The sequence below is a fragment of the Penicillium robsamsonii genome (genome assembly GCF_028829455.1).
Source record: "Penicillium robsamsonii strain IBT 29466 chromosome Unknown utg000006l_segment0_segment0, whole genome shotgun sequence".
NCBI lineage: Eukaryota > Fungi > Ascomycota > Eurotiomycetes > Eurotiales > Aspergillaceae > Penicillium > Penicillium robsamsonii.
Window position 1 is genome coordinate 1,020,002 of NW_026643224.1, and position 24,540 is coordinate 1,044,541.

General features: G+C 48.9%; 13 protein-coding genes across 13 annotated transcripts; 6 read left to right on the plus strand and 7 right to left on the minus strand.

Moving 5' to 3' along the window:
* Nucleotides 1–397: 397 nt before the first annotated feature.
* Nucleotides 398–1,948, plus strand: aclA (putative ATP citrate lyase subunit (Acl); the record flags this gene model as incomplete). The annotated part of the gene is made up of 2 exons (XM_057234384.1): nt 398–867; nt 932–1,948. Exons 1-2 carry the CDS (start codon nt 427–429, stop codon nt 1,946–1,948), a joined length of 1,458 nt encoding a protein of 485 aa, XP_057081668.1. The 5' UTR covers nt 398–426.
* A 3,463-nt stretch (nt 1,949–5,411) lies between these two features.
* Nucleotides 5,412–6,719, plus strand: N7447_010123 (wax synthase family protein; the record flags this gene model as incomplete). Its single annotated transcript, XM_057234385.1, has 2 exons — nt 5,412–6,160; nt 6,218–6,719. 2 exons carry the CDS (start codon nt 5,412–5,414, stop codon nt 6,717–6,719), a joined length of 1,251 nt encoding a protein of 416 aa, XP_057081669.1.
* A 179-nt stretch (nt 6,720–6,898) lies between these two features.
* On the minus strand, nt 6,899–7,187 carry N7447_010124 (NAD-dependent deacetylase sirtuin-7; the record flags this gene model as incomplete). Its single annotated transcript, XM_057234386.1, has 2 exons — nt 6,899–7,132; nt 7,176–7,187. The coding sequence occupies 2 exons, from the start codon at nt 7,185–7,187 to the stop codon at nt 6,899–6,901; spliced, it is 246 nt and encodes an 81-aa protein (XP_057081670.1).
* A 677-nt stretch (nt 7,188–7,864) lies between these two features.
* Nucleotides 7,865–8,113, plus strand: N7447_010125 (uncharacterized protein; the record flags this gene model as incomplete). The annotated part of the gene is made up of 1 exon (XM_057234387.1): nt 7,865–8,113. One exon carries the CDS (start codon nt 7,865–7,867, stop codon nt 8,111–8,113), a length of 249 nt encoding a protein of 82 aa, XP_057081671.1.
* Nucleotides 8,114–8,466: 353 nt separating this feature from the next.
* Nucleotides 8,467–9,654, minus strand: N7447_010126 (uncharacterized protein; the record flags this gene model as incomplete). Its single annotated transcript, XM_057234388.1, has 5 exons — nt 8,467–8,585; nt 8,640–9,050; nt 9,107–9,228; nt 9,291–9,527; nt 9,578–9,654. The coding sequence occupies 5 exons, from the start codon at nt 9,652–9,654 to the stop codon at nt 8,467–8,469; spliced, it is 966 nt and encodes a 321-aa protein (XP_057081672.1).
* Nucleotides 9,655–9,827: 173 nt separating this feature from the next.
* On the minus strand, nt 9,828–11,041 carry N7447_010127 (FAM50/XAP5 family protein; the record flags this gene model as incomplete). Its single annotated transcript, XM_057234389.1, has 3 exons — nt 9,828–10,142; nt 10,195–10,744; nt 10,803–11,041. The coding sequence occupies 3 exons, from the start codon at nt 11,039–11,041 to the stop codon at nt 9,828–9,830; spliced, it is 1,104 nt and encodes a 367-aa protein (XP_057081673.1).
* A 369-nt stretch (nt 11,042–11,410) lies between these two features.
* Nucleotides 11,411–12,524, plus strand: fip1 (cleavage polyadenylation factor subunit FIP1; the record flags this gene model as incomplete). Its single annotated transcript, XM_057234390.1, has 3 exons — nt 11,411–11,563; nt 11,619–11,671; nt 11,720–12,524. The coding sequence occupies 3 exons, from the start codon at nt 11,411–11,413 to the stop codon at nt 12,522–12,524; spliced, it is 1,011 nt and encodes a 336-aa protein (XP_057081674.1).
* Nucleotides 12,525–12,972: 448 nt separating this feature from the next.
* On the plus strand, nt 12,973–13,623 carry N7447_010129 (co-chaperone GroES family protein; the record flags this gene model as incomplete). The annotated part of the gene is made up of 4 exons (XM_057234391.1): nt 12,973–12,975; nt 13,176–13,400; nt 13,483–13,541; nt 13,599–13,623. 4 exons carry the CDS (start codon nt 12,973–12,975, stop codon nt 13,621–13,623), a joined length of 312 nt encoding a protein of 103 aa, XP_057081675.1.
* Nucleotides 13,624–14,405: 782 nt separating this feature from the next.
* Nucleotides 14,406–16,938, minus strand: N7447_010130 (uncharacterized protein; the record flags this gene model as incomplete). The annotated part of the gene is made up of 2 exons (XM_057234392.1): nt 14,406–16,151; nt 16,201–16,938. 2 exons carry the CDS (start codon nt 16,936–16,938, stop codon nt 14,406–14,408), a joined length of 2,484 nt encoding a protein of 827 aa, XP_057081676.1.
* A 293-nt stretch (nt 16,939–17,231) lies between these two features.
* Nucleotides 17,232–18,487, minus strand: N7447_010131 (TauD/TfdA dioxygenase family protein; the record flags this gene model as incomplete). Its single annotated transcript, XM_057234393.1, has 2 exons — nt 17,232–17,972; nt 18,026–18,487. 2 exons carry the CDS (start codon nt 18,485–18,487, stop codon nt 17,232–17,234), a joined length of 1,203 nt encoding a protein of 400 aa, XP_057081677.1.
* Nucleotides 18,488–19,311: 824 nt separating this feature from the next.
* On the minus strand, nt 19,312–20,975 carry N7447_010132 (nucleoporin FG repeat-containing protein; the record flags this gene model as incomplete). The annotated part of the gene is made up of 3 exons (XM_057234394.1): nt 19,312–20,245; nt 20,304–20,720; nt 20,902–20,975. 3 exons carry the CDS (start codon nt 20,973–20,975, stop codon nt 19,312–19,314), a joined length of 1,425 nt encoding a protein of 474 aa, XP_057081678.1.
* A 457-nt stretch (nt 20,976–21,432) lies between these two features.
* N7447_010133 (uncharacterized protein) lies at nt 21,433–22,923 on the plus strand (the record flags this gene model as incomplete). Its single annotated transcript, XM_057234395.1, has 4 exons — nt 21,433–21,635; nt 21,693–21,755; nt 21,804–22,669; nt 22,718–22,923. The coding sequence occupies 4 exons, from the start codon at nt 21,433–21,435 to the stop codon at nt 22,921–22,923; spliced, it is 1,338 nt and encodes a 445-aa protein (XP_057081679.1).
* A 517-nt stretch (nt 22,924–23,440) lies between these two features.
* On the minus strand, nt 23,441–24,425 carry N7447_010134 (haloacid dehalogenase superfamily protein; the record flags this gene model as incomplete). The annotated part of the gene is made up of 3 exons (XM_057234396.1): nt 23,441–24,139; nt 24,191–24,350; nt 24,409–24,425. The coding sequence occupies 3 exons, from the start codon at nt 24,423–24,425 to the stop codon at nt 23,441–23,443; spliced, it is 876 nt and encodes a 291-aa protein (XP_057081680.1).
* Between the last annotated feature and the right edge of the window lie 115 nt (nt 24,426–24,540).

The window sequence follows — 24,540 nt, forward strand, 5'->3', positions numbered from 1 at the left end:
AATAATGAAAATATATATCGGCGTATAGATAGCCCTCGGAGGATTGTAATAAATCCCCGAATTCGGTCTCTCTCAACAACTAAAAAAGCGGTATCGGGGAACCAACAAGTACCTCAAAATAGGTAGAACGAGTGGCGCCACCAGAAGTACCCGTAAGTACTCCGTACTATTTGTGGAGAATCCCAACGAAGAGCATAGTCTCTCTCCCCCCCCCCCCCCCCACCTTAGGATCTTCTCTAGTCTGTTCCTCAACAGGTGGGACCTGCCGAGTTGTACGCTGTAATATCCAGCACATTTTTTTTTTTTTTGTACGCCGTACACTACAGTACACACCTCAATTCCCACCTTTTCCCTTTCCCTTCAGCTCAAAATATCCCCCTCTTTTTTCTCCCTCTCTCACATATTTCCCTAACACATCATCACATCATGTCCGCCAAATCTATCCTCGAGGCCGACGGCAAGGCCATCCTCAACTACCACCTCACTCGCGCCCCAGTGATCAAGCCCACTCCTCTTCCTGCCTCCGCAACACACAACCCTCCTGCCCGCCTCGCCTCCCTTCACTTCCCCGATGACAAGGCCGTTAAGGATGTCCTCGACCAGGCTGAGGTCTCCTTCCCTTGGCTTCTGACCCCCGGTGCCAAGTTTGTCGCCAAACCCGATCAATTGATCAAGCGTCGGGGTAAGAGCGGTCTGCTCGCCTTGAACAAGACCTGGACTGAGGCCCGGGACTGGATTGAGGCTCGTGCCACTAAGGATGTCCAGGTTGAGACCATCACTGGTGTTCTCCGCCAATTCCTGGTTGAGCCCTTCGTGCCTCACCCTCAGGAGACCGAATACTACATCAACATCAACTCCGTCCGTGAGGTAAGCTTTCCCCGCAGTTTCAAGCGCAATTGAAAGGATGTGGAGGCTAATGGTACAATTCTAGGGTGACTGGATCCTCTTCACTCACGAGGGTGGTGTTGACGTCGGTGATGTCGATGCTAAGGCCGAGAAGCTGTTGATCCCCGTCAACCTCAAGCAATACCCCTCCAACGAGGAGATCGCCGCGACCCTGTTGAGCAAGGTCCCCAAGGGTGTTCACAATGTCCTGGTTGACTTCATCTCTCGCCTGTACGCCGTCTACGTTGACTGCCAGTTCACCTACCTCGAGATCAACCCTCTGGTTGTTATCCCCAACGCTGACGCTACCTCCGCCGAGGTTCACTTCTTGGATTTGGCCGCCAAGCTCGACCAGACCGCTGAGTTCGAGTGCGGTACCAAGTGGGCTGTTGCTCGCAGCCCCGCTGCCCTGGGCTCCCCTCTCCCCGCCTCGACTAATGGCAAGGTCAGCATCGATGCTGGCCCACCAATGGAGTTCCCCGCCCCCTTCGGTCGTGAGTTGAGCAAGGAGGAGAAGTTCATCTCCGACATGGATGCCAAGACCGGTGCCTCCCTCAAGTTGACCGTCCTCAACGCCAGCGGCCGTGTGTGGACCCTCGTCGCCGGTGGCGGTGCTTCCGTTGTTTACGCCGACGCCATTGCCTCCGCTGGTTTCGTCAGCGAGCTTGCCAACTACGGCGAGTACTCCGGTGCCCCCACCGAGACCCAGACTTTCAACTACGCCCGCACCGTGCTGGACCTGATGCTGCGTGCCCCCACCCACCCCGAGGGCAAGGTCCTCTTCATCGGAGGTGGTATTGCCAACTTCACCAACGTGGCCAGCACCTTCAAGGGTGTCATCCGCGCCATCCGCGAGGTCGCCACCGTCCTCAACGAGCACAAGGTCCAGATCTGGGTCCGCCGTGCCGGTCCCAACTACCAGGAGGGTCTTAAGAACATCAAGTCCGTCGGTATCGAGCTTGGCCTCGACATGCACGTCTACGGCCCTGAGATGCACGTCAGCGGCATCGTCCCCCTTGCCCTCCAGGGCAAGAAGAGCGACGTCAAGGAATTCGGCGCATAAACAGTTTAATCCTTATTTGATGTTTGTTTGCAGCGTGTGTCCGTTGCATCGGTTTGTGGTATAATGCATGGCATGACATGACTTGTTTTTTGCGGGATTCCGGGGGAGGTCTGCGGATGTGGATGTCACCCCGGCGTCTGTCCTATTTTGCTGAGGGTATGGCGTTAATTCCCGCCCGGGCGAAAAGACCCGGTCCTTCTGGTGCCGACGTACATGATTCTCCGTTGATTAGATTTCATTTTCCTATGTTCACTCCCGGCGGATTTAGATGTGATGTCCCGTCGGATAATATGATACGAGGCATTTATTGTCCCCAAATTGTTCTACATGTAAACATAATAGATCGGGTATATATATACGGAGAGTATGTAGTACTAGCATGTCCGGCTCTAATGTGTGAAAGTGAACGCGTGAAAAAACCGCCGAAAAATACGAGTGTAATTAATACAAATATATACTGTAATTTTGAATAAGCTCAAATCCATCCAGGAACAAAAAAACAAGCTCCCGCATCAGACTCCACACAAGCTCCCCGGATTTACAGGAACCTCGGATCCCACGATCAGATACCATAAAGTAGGGACCGTGCCAGAGCTGGGGGGATCATACCGAGGTGTGGGCGTGACTTCCGCTGCCCCGAGATTAGGGCAAGATAAGCATCGGACGAACGGGGACTAACTTGGACTTATATTCAGAAGGGTTTAGTGCCTGTGATGCTTGGGTTAGGGCTGGTCTACTAGACTTATACCATGTGCTTTGGTGTAGCTTGCTCTGTGTTATATGTGGAGCTGGTAGTTGTGGGGAATGTCCTTGCATAGATGGTACTACGCGTGTAATATAAATCCAAAGGTTGCAAGATGCGGTCGTAGAGTGATGCAAGTATTAGTAAGGAGCACAAGACTATAGAATGACCATGTTAGCTTCATGATCTACCCAACAGACGCACATGTCTCTGTTGCGAGCGTGCTCTTTTTCACATATCGGAAATGCTTTTTATATTGACAGGTAGATATATAGGCAAGGTCGTTTTTCCTTTGTAACCAAGTATATATCTTGTTCAATTCCACATATATCTATCCGACACTTTATAATAACTGCAGGATGTTCACTTATTGGTACGTATTCAGGAACGAATATTTAACGCATTTCCCCTGATCTTGGGGCTATTTATGACGCGGCAACTAATGCATACTCGCCTAGTTACTGTGATATATATATACACGAATGGATCGACGCAGAGAACACAACATTTGTCTATCTTGTATGCATGAGTCCAAACCAAGTGATAGGTCAGATTCTCACCTCGAAGACATCTTACAAATATAGGTTGACTCTATAGAAATCTTGGGCTGTGTTCCACCTGCATCCCTGCACAATGGAATTGTAACACAAAAGGCAACCACAAACGGGCACCCCAACGAATAAGATCGGCATCTTGACTCCGTCCACTACTAACACCAAAAGGCTTCTAAGTGAGTTTCAAGGATGGACAAAGGTTTAATCCGGGGCGTATATGCATAGATCCATTGGGGTTAGCGTCAAGGTTACATACCAAACGCGATCTGTAGACGCTTGATATACGATTTCGTCGGAGGTTTCCAGACGTGTAGAATCCCCTAGGAAAACAAACAATATACAGTACGATGAATAGATACTAAAGATATTGGCGTCCACGGGTGATGCTTCAAAGATTACCCAAGGGAACGCCCCGATTCACCAGTTAATATGCATATCCAACCCCCTTGATTACCCCCTGCCCCCAAATTAGGAATTTTGTGCATACAAAGTGCAGTAACTTATTCCACCGAGTTGTCCAAACCCCCGAGTGGTCCAACCCACCATACCAATTCGCTCTCAAAACTCTCAAAGCTCTCGGAATTCAATAAAGCAAGAGGTTATGATCTTATTAGCTATTCGGGCTTTTAAAAACCAAGAGATCACTTCCATTTGCGAAGTAGCACGTCGATTTGAAGCTCTAAAGTTAACTCTTCGCCGTCTAAGAACACCCCTTACCGCGCGACTTCACGCGCTAATTGTAAGAAATTGACAGGAATTAAAGAGGAATCTCTTTAAAATGAATTATCTCTATGGATTCTCGTGGAGTAGCCCCTTGCCCTTCTACGATTCGAGGAATAGCGAATCTTCTATAGCGTGGAACTACCCTTTTTGGTCAACGAAAACTAGGTTATAAAACTTACGAAAAGGCGTTTTTTTATATCTCCGATTCTGGAAACGATATAACTAGCGATTTAAAGTTAGCCCGAACTGTTAGACCTTTAATAAAATTAGACTTCGCTATCTTAAAAGCTCTTGATTCTTCTTGTACGAAGGGGAGGCAGCTTTTAATACTCGACGGACATAGATCTATAAGGAAAATAAGGTACTGATCTATATGCCTCACTCGTCTTACCTTTTATAGCCTTCCGACATCGGTTATTTGACTTTAAAACGAAAATGCGGAACGGGATTAACTATATCGATAAACTTAACTTCCTCGAAGCGTACCTCGCACCAATTAAAGCCTTCAAATCGGAGCTTATTAAACATAGCTTCGGAGCAGCTAGCCTAGTACCTTTTACACCCGATCGTGTGATCTCGAAGCTAAATATTCGTCTTCGAACACCGATCCCTTCCGAGTCGGGGGAGCGAATTAAGTCGAAATTTTACACCAAAAACACTACGTATAGAGAAATAATTACGTTCGATAGGCTTCGTTAGTTAAAGCCCTACTTCGTAAAAGATCTCGAAGTCCGCCTAGCCCGTTAGATCGTGCATTAAATTAACTTATAGAAGGCTTCTAGCTTATAATGTATAGCGCTATTCTACCAGCGAAAGAAAATAAGGAATTACGCGCCGCTAACGAGAAGCAGAAGTAAAAGTGGGCTAGATCCCGAAGGCATATACCCCCCGAAGAAGGTTTCTTGGTTAAAGAAGTCTCTGCATTAATTATCCAGCAATAGGAAGTAAGTGAAGCTCCCCCCGGTCCCGGTATACGGTATACGGGTATAACTAGAGAATCGGCTATTTAGCCACGTACGCGACCTCCCGGGGGTGTGGGATATGCAGGTTACCAGGATGCAGGTTACCAGGACATAGAAGAGAGATATGTCCAGATAGACCAATTAGTTGAATATTTAATGGCGTTATTTGAAATAGATGCATTTAAGATTAATGGGTTGGATTAGTTGGACCACTCGGTGAAATACGTTATCACAGGCAATTTCAGTTAGGCTTAGGCTTGCACTCAGACTTTAATCCATATCCAATATTCGCCTCTGCTTTGATTTCTGGATAAATGCACCTGAGGGATTACCTATAGGGGAAGTGGAGTATATATTTCACTTTAACTATAAGGAGTTTAGACTTAAAATGCACTGTCCTACTTCCCATCCATCTTTACATAAATCCTATTCATCTGTACTTTTTCAACAAATGAACTCGGTTCATTTTATCCCAAACAGTCATGGAGTATCAATCACACGGGCGGTTGCTCGCTTTCGCCATTCTCCAGAGTCTCATCCCCTCCGTTGTCCTAGCCACAACACCCAAACAGTCTACTCTACGTTACCTGGCTATACCATGTATGATAGGGATCGTACTCCATATGATGTACCCTACTCAGAAACCGGGGTACCCATCGGCAAATCTCATCGGCAACTCTGCAACCTTCATCTTGACAGCGATGGACTTGCTGCTCATCCACCCTCAAGCCGGGCGCGACTTTGTCGACGCCAATGGAAATACTAAAGGCTTTTTATCCCGTCTATTCCAGGCTCTTCAACTACTCACATGCACACGGGCGATCAATACACCTCGACAAGTGAAGAATGTCCCGCCATTCCCAGAATACTACACCAAGAGAGATCCGAAGGTGATCCCGCGAGGTCGCTTCTTGATTAGAGAGACTGCTATCGCTGTCTGGCAGTTTCTAGTTCTAGATACAGTCACTGCATTGACCTTGAAACAAACCATGAATAACCCAGACGAAGAACGGTCAATTTCTTCGGATCCCCAACAGAATAACCCCGGGCAAGAGTGGACAGAACAGTTTATACAGACCCTCGTGGCTTGGTTCGTTGTGTCTCGGGTCTTGCTCGGCTTCTACTACCGCGTTGCTTCGATCATCTGTGTGAGCCTGGGTGATTCTCCCTCGAACAGCCCGCCGATCATTGGCAGAATGGCAGATATATACACACTACGCAATTTCTGGGGGTGAGTCGCTCTTATGCTTGTTAATTTGACAAGATCTAATTCCCCTGGTTCTCATAGAACATTCTGGCATCAGATGCTACGACTACCCCTCACGTCGATTAGCAACTTTCTCGCTCGTGATGTCCTCAGTCTGCCTAGATCGCTCGTGGAACGATACGTCAACGTTTTCATCGTTTTCTTTTTCTCCGGCTTGATCCACGTATTAATCGATAGTCTGCGAAACGTTTCACTAAAGGAACTTGGGACCATGTCCTTTTTCCTCTCTTTCGTTGTCGGCTATATGATTGAAGACGGTGTCATAGAGCTCTGGAAGCGAACGCGGGCCCCCCAGAACGATAAACTGCCCGCTTTGTGGCAAAGAGCACTTGGCTTTTGCTGGGTCATCACATGGCTGGCGGTTACGTCTCCTTGGTTTTTCAGGTCGGCGATGCAAAAGCCGGAGGAACAGATGATTTTGGTTCCTTTCAGTGTTGCAGGGTTTATTAGCCTTCCTGTGTTGCAGAGTCTAATCATTGGGGGTGGCCTTGTGTTGAAGTTTGTATTCGAGGGAGAGATTTGAAGGAAACATTGGACTTGTCGAAGTTTCTCTACCTGGGCCTTTGTCCCCTTCGATATCCGAGAAGTACCAAGATGTTGTATGTAGAGACCACGGTGATATTTCGGGATTTCAAGTATATCAAACTGATTTGCACTAGGTTACCACCAAATACAATATGATAGCAACCCATAGTACCCCTATCAAGAGATCAACTGATACTGTCCAACCTGTGAGGACAGAGCCTCCGGGACAGAGTCCGGTTGCAACGCAACGTCGGCCACAGTAATGTCCGTGACATCGGCGAGACTTTCCTGTCTCGTAATAACCCAGGCTCCATTGTGGGGATTATACTCAAGAATGTACAAGCCATCCTCATGAACGAGCTTCAGATTCGGCTCATTGTAACGCCCCGTAAACTCAAGATCGAGCTTCAACTGCGCACCAGGCCGAAACGATTCGCGCACAGGAATCACATACGGTTTCGGGCATGTTACACGCCTACTGCCTTCCAGTCTGACAGTCTGAAGAAATGTAACAGGAGTCCCATTACTATCAACACCGGTAACTGTAATCCGGTATCGATCCTCTTCCGGTGTTTTCACATTGACGACAAACGTAAAATGAATGACGGGATTGGCAGACCAAACCTCTCCACCACCTTGATCAGTGTATCTGCCTCGGCAAATATGCGAAGATCACAGAGTCCATCAATGGGTGTTTTCTGGAGATTGCATAAAGCGAGCTTCGCCCCTTTTTTTCTCGCCGATAATCTCAGGGATCCCGTTGGCTGGAGTGACCGTCAGCGAGGAACCCAGGACAAGACAAAAATCGCCGTTTCGGGCATTTTCCCTGAGGTCTAAGTCTCGGGGGAGTTGTTCGTTAATGTTGATAATGATGTCTAGTGAGATTCCCCCGCAGCGGCCACATTTGCGGCCAGTGCGGTGATCACCCCTCTCGTATGTCGAGACGGCACGGAAGTCTAGTTATTAACAAGGAAATATAGAAGGTTATTCTTCAGTCTGGTTTACCTCTCATATATTCTTGAAATATTTGTATTATTCACAGTTGCTGTTCCCGTGTAGTTCGGAGATCAACTCATTCACCAAGTCAGTCAGAAATGACCGCTGGTGAGAGTAGGGACCTACAGGCAGGATGCCACTTCTTCTATGAAGCCCATCGGAATCCAGGCTGATCAGATGGCTGATCAGATGGTTAAAAATTCCCTGGTTCTGCAGCTTCACAAGCGCACATGGGACGGGGTGGGGATAGCTTGCAGCGTGTTGGTGACCGGTCTGCTTCTTGCCTTGGGCTCTGAGAGTCCAATTGCCCTCTGGGCCGCGGAAGTCAGGGATTTAAGGAAAGGAAAGCAAAGAGAGGCTCCGCTGGAAGAGACCCTGGCTGTCTTCAAGTCTTAACAAGCACATAATATGAAGGGAGAAAACAGCAGAGGAGTTTACTCCCAATGCTCTTCGTTTGTCCAGTGACCTAAGTGTTGCAGATATCAGACTTGTCTTTCCCACATTCTCCCTATTATATCTACGAAACTAGCAAGGGCCATTGGGTATACGATACACGTTTGAAGTGAGAGTTTGTTTATTGTCATGCGAGTACTATGCGGGCAAAAATAAGGGCTTCCACTTGGTGACCGTAAATCAAATCATACCAAGTTTGAAGAGCTTCAACATACAACATCAATGTCCTGGTTGAAAGAATGGTAGAAATAAACCGCTTCATATCCATACAGATACCTCACCCAATAGGTAAACGATTAACCCCCAAACCGCTGCGTAATAGCATCACCAGGAGGAAGCTCAGAAGAGGCAGTTGGAGGCCGAGAAATGCGTAGGAGCCGAGTACGATGTTGCAGAGTGAGATCTGAACCTCTGCCTAGTCAGAAGCACATTAGTTAGTATGTCTTAGAGACTGTGGTTCAATACATACTATTTCGCCCATCCCAGTTTGGCCGAGCAGGGGGCGGCATTGGGGCTTCGCGACGTGTCTTTGTCTTTGTCCTCTTGGAACTTCCAGTGCCGCTTCGTTGGTACCGATGAAGCTGCTCGACTCCGTCTGGGTTGACGGGAAAAGTGGGTGTGTTGGGATGCCGAGTAGTTGGGGCAGAAGGTAGCGTGGAGACATCAGATTGCGCAACGGAAATAGGAGGAGGGGCATTGAGGGAGGAGAGAGCTTGGGAGACCGTGTCTGAGGCTGCGGTTTGCATCCGGGACCGCATGGCACGAGCTTTGAGAAGGTTGTAGAGATTGGTCATCTGAGCGAGTTTGTTGTTTTTATCGCGGTACATATCATTCAATTCCTGGTTTTTCTTTTGAAGGTCTTCTTGGGTTGATTGCATGTCTGCAGTGCAGATATTAGTTGGATCTTCGAGTAAGAGTGGAATCAAGTGGACGGACCAGCCAGCTTGCTTTGCAGTGACAGGATCTCTGTGTTGGCATTGTGGATGACCTTGTCCACCTGTGTGTTGAGGTTGGCGTACTTCTCCGTAAGCGTCTTCGCTCGGTATTCCTGGTAGAATCTGCTCGAGTCAGCCTTGGACAATCCCATGGTACTATTTGATACTGGGGAAGTGAGACAGACATCTCCTGTGTGCTTTGATATGCCCAAAATGCAAGTGCACGACCAGCACATTCCATGATTGTGTTCGGATCTAACCCACTCAACACGCTTGTTTTGTAGTCCTCCGATGGATTCAAGATTGTCGAGACGGCGTCATCTGGATTGAGAAGTACGGTCTGACACGCAGGACAGTGCCGATTGCTGGTGGTTGGACGGGAGAGCCCGAGGCTGTCTGCGCATGCATGACAGAAGATGTGCCTGGAAACATCAGCCTCTGGCTTGAACTGATTCACGACGGAGCAACTTACGAGCAGGTTGTCACCACGGCTTTCTCTTTCAATTCTGCCCGACACTTGAGAGAATTGCATCTTAGAGAAAAATCCATGGTGTCACTGGAGATGAGATGGAGTTGAAGAGAGCAAGAAGTGAAGGTCACGGGTTGACCTTGCGAGAGGTTATTAGTTTAGTCAACCTCAAAAGGAAATTTTGTAATGAAACAACTCGGACAGAAAATGTTTGGTATTCGTCTATTACAGTCATTATTTTCATATTTCCAGGCTAGAAAAAGAATGTATTTCCCTGAGCATCGCGCCGTGTTGAAGTCATCTTCTCTTCAAACTCTTTCCCGGGCTCATATTCATGCCACAGGCTGGCTGGGTAAATGTGCTTGTTTTTCTCATACCACCGTCGATCTACGACCTTGGTTTCTGAAAAATCCTTATCTGCGCCCTCTAGTTGATCGTCACTAGGCTGGGACAGCGGATTATCGTTAGAATTGGCAGCGGGGGGTTTGTTGGAATAGTCAAACAGCAAACCGCCAGCTCGGGAAAGACTGGGCACTCGATTGGCGATGAAGTAGTAGAACTCGTAGTGCTGTGTGAATATGAGATGAGATGCTCGATCAATGAACTCCGGGTGAACTTACATGAGGAACAATGATATCGCCCTTGACAAGCATCAAGTCGTCGACACTGACTCGTGCCCACTCTCGGCGATTATCTTTCTTCTCTTTGGATGCACCACTGGCACCACGTACGCCCATCTCGGCACCAACCTTCCGGCACCGATCTAAAAACAACCAAACATGGTCACCCTTCTTGACTCTGACGGCTCCAGCTGGTATACTTGTTCCATCGTAGAAGACAAATGGAATGAGAATATCGGTGTTCTTCACAGCCTCCTGCATGACCAAGAACTCTTTGCGGAGAGTGTCGCGAGCCAGCGCTTCAGCTTCCAAGGACGCCTTTGTCAAAGCTTTGGGTGGTGGGGGTGCATTCGGGTTTGCTTTCATGCGTCGCGCCGCGCTATCCTCGGCGGGTGTTTTCGAACCTGACCGTGATGCGCTTGAGTCGCGTGTAGTTGCTGTGGAGTCCTCCCCCGTTTCATCCTGGTCATCGCCAAATGACAGCTTGCTTTTCGCAAGAGCCTTCTTTTTCTTCTTTTTCGCGGGACCGTCACTCCGGGGAGGCGTTGATCTGTTGCGCTGCGATCAGCTCAAATGAACGGAAATAGAAGTCGAGGCTCTTGACTCACCCGTCAGTTACATCGCCTGCGGAGGGAGTTGCACTTCTTGAATTACCAGATACCAGTAGCCCCAGAGACTTGTCATGCGCCTCGCGCTCCTTTTGCTCTAGAACTTCTGCGCGCCGCTTGCGAAAGTCGGAGAGATGAACAAGACCGACAGTTTGCTCTTTCAGCATCTCCTCCGCGGAGACGCTTTGGCCAGCAAAGGACCGTGGAGTGGATGTATCCCTCTCCTCTTCTTCTGCCATTGTTGATTGCGAGATATAAGCTTATACTTAACTATTGAGAGGAGAGAATCGCGATTGTGACGTCTTGTGATCAGCACGTGACCTTTAATTTCTACTAAGCAGCGTTCTAAGTATATTCTGCAAGATCAGTAGATTATAGAAAGCGTTCACTTTCTAAATAGAAGAATATCTTTACAATTACCTATCTATATAGCTCATTTGGTGTCTCAATTCCAATTATCTCTTTCGCAAGTTTCAACTCTAAAATCGTGCGAGGCACACCGCTGCAAACAAGACAAACCCGGTTTCCCATGCGCGCAACCTTCGATCTCGATCCTCTTTGATACAACTTTCTGCAGCATTTACCCGTCGAATTGAAATTCAGAAATCATGGACGAAGAAGAAGACGACTTCTATGATCCCGTCGACGCGGTGCCGACAACACAATCGCAGAACCACACACAAAATGCAGCTCCAGGCCAACCGCAGGACAGCAATTACATGGAAGACGACGATGAGGTAGAAGAGGAAGAAGAAGATGATGTACGCACTGTTATTGCACTTACCTGTAATTTTTTGTTACTAATTTTATCTACAGGATGACTTCAATATTATCACAGAAGCACCCGAAGGCGCACCAGCTCCCGAGGCGTGAGTTAGCTGCCAGCGCCCTCCCTGCACTCTTACTGATATTTCTAGCTCCCACCCACGCCATACAAGTTTACGACAAGAACCACAACGGCCGTCCTCCGCAGACTCGTCCGGGCTAGCAAGATCTGCGACACCATCCGCGACTCCTCGATATGAAACCGCAACTCCGATTCCTGGACACCCAGCCCCAGCCGCAGCCGCAGCCGCAAGACCCTCCTCAGAAAAGCCAGGGTCCGCCTATCCAGCCATTCACAGCTCCACCATCGATGTCAATGCAAACCCCGTCCATCCCATGACAGGGAAGCCGATCATGTCTACCGACATGGATGCTGACTTCCCATCTGACGACAAGCCCTGGCGCCGACCCGGGTCAGATCTCTCGGACTACTTCAACTATGGATTCGATGAGTTTACATGGGCAGGATACTGTCTCAAGCAACAAGGCTTGAGACAGGAAGTCGGCAGCCAAAAGAGACAGATGGACGATATGCAGGCCTTCATGGGCATGGGAATGCCCCCGATGCCTGGTGCACCGGGCCCTGCTGCTCCAGCTAGTGCTGCGCCGCCCATGCCCGGCATGCCCGGCATGCCGGATATGAACCCCGATATGATGCAGGGCATGCTGGCCAGCATGATGTCCCAGGGCTTGGACCCATCTAATATGGATCCTATGGCTTTCATGCAACACGCCCAGTCGATGATGCCCCCTGGCGGCCAGCAGAGTCAACCTGGCTTCGGGGGTCAGCCCCAGGGCCAAGGATTCAACCAAGGGGGCCAGGGCCAAATGGGCTACGGCGGATACGATCAACGTGGAGGAGGTTACGGGGGCCGAGGACGGGGCCGAAGATGGTAGTTTGATATGGAATTCATATTACTGTGATGGTAACTTCGGGTTCGCCCTTGGAATAATGGGATCTCATGGCGTTTCATGCATACAAAGGGAATGGCGATGACAATGGACAATTTACAAGTTCAAGCTTCTTCCGTGTAAAGTAAAGCTGTAGGTCGGGGAAGGACTACAACCACGTCTAGACGAACAGCTGTACCAAACATGTCAATAAAAACCAACAGTAAACACATAAGCATCAATAGATAAATATTATAGACTCCAACTCATTTAGTTCCTAGAGAGTAGAGAGTCCATTGGAAAAGGCTGTTCGGAAGAAGCTCATGGTTCGGTCTTGGCATTCTGGAAATTTCTCCAGTCCAGATCTTCTTCCCCCGGACCAGTTCCATCTTCTTCCTTTCTCCATCCCATCTTCAACTTCACGATCTCCTCAGGAATCTCCTTCACTTTCACAATGGTATGTGGTATATCCCGATTGATTTCACAGCTCGAAATTCCCTATTTCCCCAACTTCCGGAGAGCTACTAGCACCTCGTCCAACTTTTTCTTCCCTCAAGCCGATCCCGGATACCCGAAAACCCGCGCAACGCGCGCGATTCCCAATTCAATTGGACAGTATCATTGAAGAACACAATAACTAACTCAATACCTTTCTAGTCTGTCCTCCGCAACATCAAGTCCCTCGCTCCCCTCCTGGATCGCGTCCTGGTCCAGCGCATCAAGCCCGAGGCCAAGACCGCCTCCGGTATCTTCCTCCCCGAGGCTGCCGTCAAGGAGCAGAACGAGGCTCAGGTCCTTGCTGTTGGCCCCGGTCTCCTTGACCGTGACGGCAAGCGTCTTCCCATGGGCGTCAGCGCCGGTGACAAGGTCCTCATCCCCCAGGTATGTGGTCCGGCAATTCCCTCGCATTTTCACGTTCGGTGGATGCAAATGCACGAATAATATATGCTAACATATTATTCAGTTCGGTGGTAACGCCATCAAGGTCGGTGAGGAGGAGTACACCCTCTTCCGTGATCACGAGTATGTTTCCTCCCCCCCCCCTTCGATTTCCGAGAACAACACTAACATCCCCACTAGTATCCTGGCCAAGATCAAGGAGTAAATTAATCTCCAAGACACTATTCTTATACGATTTTGTTTCGCCGCCATCCAACCCCCTCTCTGTCATGTCGACACCAACCCCCATTTCGCTGTAAAATCGCGATGGGGATTTTGGAAGACCCCTGACGTGTATCATACCGACGCGACGTCACGAGCTTCGACCTTTCTCAACGATCTCAAGAACACTGACCAAGAAAAAAAAGAAACAAAAAACAAAAAATAATAGCGAATCGGGATGCTGTTACTGGATGATATTTGACATTTGATTGTTTAGGTATCATGTCAGTTTGGCTCCTGTTTTGGCCTGTCTTTCTATTTTGCATGCATGAGTTTTTTGAAGCGCTGGATTGGCCCTGGGTCTTGCATGTCTTTGTCCATTGTACTTTTAAATTAAACTGCGACTTAGCTTCTCCTGGTGCTTATGCCGGGGTGAGTAGTCGGTAATTGCAGACTTGATCATCTCCTCTCTATGTCTTTTGGTATAAATTGTAAATTCTTTAGTTATTTGGTGCTGTTAGTATGGTCTTTCAGATATCTTGGAAGTCAAGTGTCAGGTTTTCGCCGGTAGAAACCAGCTGCCATCAATATGTCTCTTAACGGTCTAGAAATAGCTCGTATCAAAGGTGCCCCACTAACAATACTGGGGGGTAGTCAGCCGTTATATTCTAAAAGACCCCAGGAAAGACCGATAGAAGGATGTGAAGTAAAGGTATGATTTTGATAGACGGAATCTGATTATCAATACTTGGTATCTTGGTGATGAAAGCCCACGCGCCCAGACGACTAATGAAGACTGATTTGAGTGCTGTGAATATCCTCACTGTCAGTCTCATTGGAGTTCATGTACGCCATTGATTTGATAGCTTCCGACACCCTGTTCATCACCCTGTCGCCTACAAAAGAACCGTATTCCATATCCCGCTCCAAGGAAGTCATACTTATAAAGACATCGAAAGCCCTTGAATCGGTGCTCGCGTTGGCAACATGAGAAGGCAGGGGGAGTGGATATAGGTCGAAGCCTGGAAATTGGTTGAAACCACTAACACGAATGTTGTCTAAAATGAGGCGCCCCGCGAATGGATTAATCCCCAGGTTGCGGAGAGCGACTTCATATTCTGACTCTCCTTCGATGATGTTTCCTATGACTTCAGAAGGAAACAATTCATATCGAAGCCTTCCCATACCGAAACACCACAATACAATGGATGTCGAGTGGTTTGGGATAGGTACCAGTAATGTCTTAGACAATTCATTCTGGCTGTCACAAAATCCAGCAAGCGACCCGATGTCCCTTATCGAAGAGAAAAACGCACCGCTGCTGACGTCTGCGTTGTCAGGTTCGCAGATGAGAACCACCAAAAGCGCATAGCGATGCATGAGGCGGAAAATCTTTTCCCTGAGTGGAGAGTTAATTCCCCGGATTCCATTGAGCCTTTCATCCTTTGGTCCATGCCCTGGAAGATACCGCTGGGTCAGTTCATGAAGGGTCGTCAGGATAAGCCCAGTATCAGGTGCCAGAATGACTTCTGCATCACAGTGATCGTCCCCATACTCCCTATAGATCAATTTGGGTGGATTGCCTGGCCACCCCTCCATATCTCGTATAACAGACAGGTGGGTTCTTAGGAGGGTAGTAGACAGGAAGAACATCGGTGGCGGGTTGAATGCCGATCGTGTCACCATTTCCTGCATGGAGATGGCAGGGCCGGGTAAGCCGTAAGCATCCGATGGATCCTTATCATAGTCTCGGGGGCGGTCACCCGGTGAAGCATTTGAGAATTCGCCTTGTCCACTTCTTGTGGATCCTGACAGGGAAAGGGAAGATGGATCATGGGAAGATGGATCATGCGACGAGGTAACATATCCTCCATCACTACCTCTTGTTTGCATGAACAAACATAAAGACCCGAGGCCACCAAACACTGGTTTGGATGATCCCGAGGTTGTATAATCCTTGGAAGAATTATCACCTGGAGGTTTGAAGGGGACCTTTTGCGGCTTGTAGCCCAGTTTCATGCGAAACTGCTCCGCTTGAGCGGCGCACGAGTGTCTCCTGTCCACGGACGAAGTATGGGTTGCCATAATATTGGGATTCTGCTCGGAAGAAGTTTTGAAGGAAACATGGCTATCGTTTGCATTCTGAGCTCGTGCTAGCTGAGTGATGTTCTGATGATTTGCTGACCGAGTTATTGAGGAACTCGAACAGACACTATTTGACACAGCAAGCGTGTCTTCACAAATCGTACTGAGAGAACCAGGCACAATTCCCTTCTGTTCACAATTCATGCCTGCATCCGCCGCCACAGGCCCCAAAAGGGCCTTCGTTCCTTTCTCTCCCTTCAAATCTGTGTATGCTTGCGTTTTCTGGCTGTCAACTCCGCCAACGGAGAAACCTTTTTCTTTGGTCAGATTCGGAGAAACAATAGAGAAGGTGGGTTGTGATTTGTTGTATAAACTGACATCGGATAATGGAGGCGGGGACGTGGTGTTATAAAAAACAAATGGACTGAATTCACTTTCGGTAGGGTGCTTGTCTTGATTAACTACTTCCATCAATAATCATCTGCCGAGTACTCACCTCAGAGCTGATTGCACTTGGAGCGTAAGCCCCACTTCCCTGACTCGAGACAGAGGGAACAGGGTCAGACTCAATACTGACAAATTGATGCACAGTCCCCGAGGGTCCCACGATGGGGGGCAAGGCATCTCCTGCAAGATGGGATGTCGTGGTCATATTGGAGGACTCGGCAGTCACATTACCAGGTATAGTGAAACATTCAAGGGTGTTTGACTGGGAGGCCATCGCCGAATTGTAGAGATCGAAGACATCACGCGTGTTAATAGGGACAGCGGGAACATCAGGACCACTAGGGACAAGCAGATGAACCGAAGGGCTAGGCGACGATAGAGTCGGACTCTGCGCGAAATTGGTATGAAACTCAGACGAAGCGAACATTCTCTCATCCTGGGTTGTGAGGAGAAGAGGCTCGCAATTAAGCTCAGATGGTGTCACTTCAGGCAAGATCCCACGCCAGATATTTCGGTTGAAGGGCCGGAGTTGGAGACATCCGCTCAGAAGCTCCATATCCTCGGGCTTAGTTGGGAGCCTCTCCATCATGAGCTCGGCGCAGAAGCGTCGGTCGATTTCTTTGAGACGATCTTCCGGGTGTTCGGGGTTGAGACCCTCAACAGGGGGAGTGGGGATTGTTGGCTCACATGTGTCGTCTGCATAATTGCTTGGACAATATCGAGTCGATTCCTCTGCGATATTATAGAATCTGGCGTACTCGAGGAGAGTTGGTTGGCTGGAAGCCATTTTGCGGCAAATGAGACGGAGAGAGAGAGGTGGCGAGAGTTGTTTACGAGAAGAGAGGCAGAGAGGAATTGGGGGAGTTGTGGAGGATATGGGTTGGGAAGGTACGAGGGACAACAGTCCTAATTAGGCAGGAACAAGATATAGAGTAAATATACCTGAGAAGCTTCAAGGAGATACTTGTGCGACCAAGGCAGATGCAATGATAAAAATGAATGATGATATTTCGCTGATTTTGATATGTCGCTAATTACTATGAAAGAATAAACTCCTACCATGAACATTTTGTGGCCAACCTAGTCGTTATAGTTCGACTGGCGAGACCCATCCTTGTTGACTGCCGGCAGTCCATACAAAGCATTGAGTTCATCCTCCTGAGATTTCCCAGACTCTTCATGCACAGGCTTCTCGGAATGGACTGCAACACGCACAGCATGGCGACGGTGCGGTGTAAAGCCATAAGAAGCACTGTGGTTGGTAGATCTGTTATCCCAGAGCGCGACATCGTCCTCGTTCCATGAGAAGCGGACATGCATCTCTTGGGTCGTAGCGATCACATCGGTGAGGAACCGGATGATAGCGTCGCTTTCTGTCGCTGGGATACCGATGATCTTCTTCACGAAGCCTGGGTTGAAGAAAAGTCCGTTCCAGCCGGTAACTGGGTTCGTCCGAATGAGTGGGTGCTCAGTAGTGACAGGGTCCCGGCGCACTGGTCGGCCTAGTGCCCGGGAATCGTTGGCTTGCATGTCGGCTGAGTGGAGGGCCGTGAGGCCTTTGAGATAGTTTTGCATGTGTGATGAGAGCACATCGTAGGCAGCATATTGTGAGGACCAAAGGGTATCGCCACCGCCTCCTCGGGGCGGGCCAGAGAGAAGCTTGAGTGATGTGTAAGATGGTGGTTGGATTTCATAGGTCACGTCTGAGTGCCATAAGAAACTGGGCGTGAAGAGGGCACGGTTGTCACTGGAGTTGTCGCCAGTGTAGACGACATGAACATCCTCGAGACCTGGCTTTCGAGGAACGGATGTGGTGGCGTGCTATATACTGTTAGTATGTATAGTCACATATTAATTCATGTCAAATATCTTACCTTGTGCAACTTGCCCCAGTATTGGCCCAATTGGCGTTGAGCGTCGATATCAAAGTTCTTCTGGGAGCGGAAAAAGACAACACCTCGGTATGCAATCAACCTGGCAAGGTCATCCCGCTGTGCATCGTCGAGCTTTGCCAGATCAACACCATGGATTTCAGTTCCAATCTTAGGGTTGTGATCAAAGACAGCTGTGGCATCCCTCAGGAGGTTGCGGAACTTGGGATCTCCTCGCAGTCCCTTGTCCTCGTAGGGAGTGTATTCAAGTGGAGGCCAATGGATGTCTGGAAATGAAGGCAAAAGGTCTTCGTGTGCATAGTTGTCGTGTCGAGTTACTGGTGTCCGGCCGGGCTGATAGCCAAATTTGTTGTCACCAGCGAGGTCCTTCGCAAGGACAGGAACGGTGAACTTGGCCACAGTTGGGGCCACAGTCACCACGGACTCTTCTAATGATGGTGCCATGTCCAATCCAATTGCTGTAAAGAAAATGCGGATGTAAATGTGCAAGGATAGTGAAGCAATGATATCAAAGTATAAAAGTAAGTTTGGATAAAGAAGGAAGAAACTATTTATATACAAGCTATCAGTCAAGCAGTGAGTCAAACCCCGGATAACGCCATTTTGGATTACGGATCTCGCATGCCCCGGAGTTCACGGAGATGGCGCAATTTCCCAGATGAATCACCTCAGGCAAATACAATGGAGAGACGGGGACGAGACCATTGGTTGATAGACATTGGAATGCGACCCGCTTCCTCTCCCCCAGAATATTCAGGGTGATCACGCAATTTCGCTGACGTTGATGGCGAGATTTGCAATCTTCATCGAATGAACATGGGAATCGGTGTCGATATACTACCTCGTTCTCACCGCTGTTTCAGGTGAGATTCAAGGTTTTCGAACGCGTGTTCAATAGGGATAGAGGTGCTGATGTATGTGCAGAAGAGTGGAGGTTGAGATTAGAAATGGCGCTAAGGAGGCGATCAGGCAAGAGTGGCGGACTGTGCGACGGGTTACTCAGCCTCTGCTGCAACATAGCAGTTACCATTTCTATACTCCTTATGGCAATATTTAATATAGTTGAATATATAGGATTGGCTAAAATAATCAGACTTTTACTAAGCTTATGCTATCGTCCTACGGTCTATATTATAGATGGCTATAGGTCAAGTCTACAAGGGGCTAATGGGAGTTCGGAGTAACAGATATACTGCTGGATGTCATGTTTCGCATGCTGAAGATCAGCTCCCATAATAATACAGACCAAATTCGCTAAATTCTCTTATCTATCCCAGATGAAGCCGACCATCGCCAAGAGACTGCTGCCCAATCGACAAATCTTGTACTTGTTCCGATACATTGCTCAAACGAGTGGCAACACCCATAATGCCAGCCTCGACATCTGAGAGAACACCAGAAAGTTCGCTGATGGTAGACCGGGGTGTTCCTGCAGCTCCCTCCCGAGACTTGGAGCTCACAAAGTCACTGATTTGACGGTTGAGTGTAGCCTCCACACCGTGAAGATGGTCCTCGATCTCTTTGAGGTTCCCAGTATATCTTGTAAGAACTTCTTTCATCTCCTTCGAACGATGGGAGAAGTAATCGACCAGGTTGACGGGGATTCCATTGACGTCAGTTGATGCGTCACCCTCCACGCCGTCGGGAAGAGCAAGTGTGTTTTTGCGACTTGAGCGCATAGATCGCTCTGGAACCTGTTGATCTTGCACAGACCACCAACCACCGCCAGATGACTGGTATTGTAGAGGGAGTTTCAGCGTATCAATGGCTCGGAAGGCGACTTGGGCCTCGGCCGCATCCCGGGTAACGAGGCTGCGCAGCCCATCAATGTCACTGGCATCGTTCTCAAGCGCGTGTTGCATGGTTTCCAGTTTGCCTTGTACAAATTCGACATCGTTAGGAATTGTGGCACCCTGCTGCTCGATGGTCGGGAGCAGATTTCCGACCTCATGGCACATCTTCATCTGGTTCAGGATATGTTTGTCAATAGCCTCGATTTGGCTACGGATCTCATCCGCACAGCTCTCGAACTTGGTGGTTGGCAGGAGATTGCTGACGTCAACTTTCACACCCGGAATCACCGTACTGGTAGCGGTGCTCTGTTGTAGTGGTTGTGTATTCTGTGCGGGCGCTGGCTGGCCGAAGAGAGAGAGGGTAGGCTTTGGAGTTTGTTGTTGTTGGGCTGTGCTCTGGCCGCCACCACTGTAAATCATTAGAATATAAGCCATGAGACAAGACAAGCAAAAGTGCGGTCACTTACAACATTCCTCCCGTAGCTCCCCCTGTTAATCCACCACCAAGTCCACTACCGAGTCCAGCAAAGGCTGGCTTTGCCTGAGCTTGAGCCGTAGATGTACCACCGCCGAAAAGACCGCCCGTTGTTCCTTGAGTCGTGCTGGTGCCAGCGCCAGCAGTCGACCCACCGAACATATTACCCGCCCCAGAAGCCTGTGTTGTGGTAGTTGCGCCTCCGAACAGGCTGCTGCCGGTTGTACCGCTCTGCTGTTGACCTCCAAACATGTTGGATCCAGCCGGTTTTGCTGGTGTGGTTCCTGCGGCCGGGGCGCCGAACAATCCTCCTGCTGGTTTAGGTGCGGTCGAGCTCGCAGCGTTCCCGAAGAGGCTGCTGGTATTAGTTGCGCCGGGGGTAGCTGTGGGGGTGGCTGTGTTGCCGCCGCTGTTGATGGGAGGTTGCGGTTAGCTTTTTTTTTTTCTTTCTGTGTGAGATCAACGTGATCCCAGCGTGGAAGATGCGAATAACTAGGGATTGGGAGAGAAAACGAAGCGAATCAGAGCAAGGGATCAGGCAATAAGTCTGATAGGTGTAATCAGAGACAAAGATGAGAGGGAGCACTAACAACAAAGAATTGGTGGAGGTTGTGTTGAGAGAAAGTCCACCTGCGGCAGGCGCTGCTGCCTTGGGAGCAAACATGTTTGAGAATATGACAATGAGCTTCAAATGCTTGAATGAAAATGGAACCTATTAATGGGCCCCCTCAACAGGAACAAAGCTGCGCAAATGCGATTTCCGGAATGCGCGAAGCTTCTCGGTACTTTGTTTATCCGACCCGATCTTTCCTCCTTAGCAAAGGTCGTTTAACTCATTTTTATACTTCATATGTATGGCTTTTGTTCGATACTTGGAAACTACATAGTATAATTTGTATCCTATTATGAACCTCACTGAGATGCCATCCCTGTGACCGCCGAAATATTTGTGTAGCTCGCGGACTTTTGACCCAATCAATGTCCTACTCGACCTATTCATTCTCCTTTCGAATCTGGTCTTATTGAGAACTTTGAAGTCAAATGAACCGTTGATTAAATGGTCATCATCTAAGATTTCCAGAAAAGACAACTGCCCAGTCTATCCGGCGGTATTCGTCGTTATGGCTAACGAGAATGTCAAAGAGTGGACGCCAGTATGCGTGGCATCAACCAAACGACACAGTGGGAGATATTTATCACCAATCAATTCATCGCGACTCTCATCGACTTCATCATCAACGGTTCAAAGTCAATCTGCGGCAATCTCTAGTGATGAATCCACTGATCAAGATACCGATCTCGGTTATTTCAAGAGTGCAGAATGGTAAGTCTCTAACACAGCGACCTATGATCAATATTTACTGACCTTATGTTTGCACAGGACCCCGGACGGAACGACCCTGCTGACAGATTCAGCGGATCATTCTATTAGAACATGGATCTTGTAAGTTGGCGTCGTTCCTGCCATTGATTCTTTCACTTACGCAGCCAGGCCACCGGATCTACTGGAGGACAAGCCTACCCACCAGATATCCCCATACTCTATTCTACGATCAGCGGAGCCGACTTATGCTACCGCAATCTATCCCTTCTACAACCTTCAAGATCCATCTACCACCCTATTCCTCTCATCTGTCCGTGATCATCCAATTCGGCTATCATCGGCCCTTGCTCCTGCATCAGTGGCGAGTTACTCCCTGATAAATCCAATGACAGAAGCATTCATAACACCACACTCGATGATCTATCCATCCACGCTGGGTGGAACTCACTTCCTCACCGGCTCAGATAGCCTTATTTGTCTCTTTGACGTGTCCCGAACAGGAGCACAAGGCCCTGTATCTTCAATGCCGACAATCCCCAGCAAACGCAAGCAGATTGTTGGCGGCGGTATCGGCATGAAAGGCATTGTTTCAGCCTTGGCTCTGAACCCCAGTGGGGACGGTATCCTTGCTGCAGGCACTTTCACCAGACACGTTGGACTGTACAGCTCAAATGGCTCGGGTGAGCTCCTTGGGACTTTTAGCGTAGCAAGGACTAGCGCAAACCGTGAGATTGGGGGGCGCGGAATTACACAGCTTGTCTGGAGTCCTTGTGGCAGGTACCTGTATGTCGCTGAGCGTAAGAGTGATGGCATTTTGGTTTATGATGTTCGGGTCACGGGGCAACTGCTTGGGCACTTGCGCGGGCGCAAGGCTTATACGAACCAACGCATGAAAATTGATGTTGTTTCATCTGGTCCTGATGGCTCCCATGAGATTTGGGCTGGAGGTACCGATGGGTTTATGAGGGTCTGGAGGAGTCCAGAGCACTGTGCAGGTGGGAAGGACCCCGATTGGGAGTTCAAGGTACATGATGGTAAGTCTTTTAACAATTCCCAAGATGCCCAGTGCTGATATATGACAGATGCCGTGACGAGTACAATGTTTCACCCCATGGGAACTGTTGTTGCAACCTGCTCTGGGCAGCGACATTTTCTTTCAGATGATTCGTCTGACGAAGACATTCCAGTTAAAAACACTAAGCAGGCGGATAACAGCCTCAAGGTCTGGTCAATGCCATTTCTGCTGTCAGAAACCCAGACAAACCATGACTCCGAGCCCGCAGCGTGATGTGCAAAAAGAAAACAGATCTTATTGCTCCCTTTATTTGGTATAGGGCAGATATCAAGTGCCAATTGAACAAATCATCCAATGGACAACCCAGTGATACACCCTGGAATGCGAGAGAGGTGACTAAAAACGAAAGATACCTGCAAGTGCTATCGCAGCTATCTCAGTATTCTCGTCGCCACACCAAAAGAAGGCTGTCAAAGTTGGAGTCGCTGGTGAAACCATCGTGGAATGAGTGCACTTGCCTCCTGACAGTCAGAACCAAAATGTCTTGGGAGGCCCCATAAAGGGTCGACTCCATGGTACACACCTGTTGTACTAGCGACTATATATATCTCACCCAACCCGCGAACTTGGAGGAGCGTTGTAGATATTCAGAAATCAAAAAGCCGTCAATCACTGCGTGAATGTAAATTATTTCTAGCTAGATGCTCTACCCGGTCTCCTGTAACATGTATTGACATCCAAAAGTCCAAACTCGATACTATGTACTGCCTCAGACAACCACATCAGGGTTTCAAGGAATGCGAATGCCATACTTCGCATATGGGAAGTCTTCCAGAGTGGAATAGAGCTGACCAAACCCATCACCGATCTTTCCAGGTGTCCCGGATCCTTGCAGACGCCAGGCCTGGAGCTCCTCTGCCTCTTTCTGAGCATCGCTCTTCTCTTCCTCCTTGTGCGAACCCGTGGCTCCAGCGAGAACCTCTTCCTCCCGGTCCTTGAAGGCTCCTAGGAGACCAGGGTGAGGGCACCAGGCAACCTGCATGCCGGCACGACGACCAGCTTCGACTCCTGGAACCGCATCCTCAAACACAAGGCACTCCTCTGGCTTAATCTCTGTCTTGCCCTTGTTGCGCAGCTCAATGTTGATGGTCTCCAGAGCAAGCAAGTAGATATCAGGAAGAGGCTTGCCTCGGCCCTTACCGATGCGCGGATCATCACCAAGAACCTTGTTAGGTTCGGGGAACGCCGAGAACAGCTCGGTCAGATGATCAGTCTTTAATTTGTAGTTGCCTCTGTGGGATGATGTTGCTAGCGCGATATACACAGGTTCGTCGGTTGACTGCGTCGACACAAGGTTGGACAACAGAGTCGGCACACCGGGGAGCGGCTGTGACTTTGGGAAGTAGTATCGCTGAAGAGCTGATCGCTCCTCGTTCAGCTGCTCCTCGCTGATGGGGAGCTGGGCAAACTCGTTGAAGATCTTGCTGGACTAAATATAGAGTAAGTACGCGAGTATATAATGGTATAGTGTGAGACGAACCTCCGGCTGGGGTCGACCCTGAAGCTGCGCCTTGATTGACCAAGGGAGCATGGGTCTGCCGTACTTCTGGAGGATTTCATTCGTAACTATGGTGTACAAATCCTCTGAGTCAATCAACAAGCCGTCCATGTCGAAGAGACATGCTCGGATGCGAGGAAGGCTGTCAACCGAGTCAATTGATGTTCAACTGCGACAATAATCCACTACGTTCTACTCACTCATTCGTGGAAGTCATGGCTGTATGGTCTGTTTACCAGTGTTGGAGTGGGATGTTGACAAGGTTTTGATAAGACGCGGGGAGTAAACGTTATCTGTATCAGTCCCGTGATTGAGCCCTTGGCAACATCTCA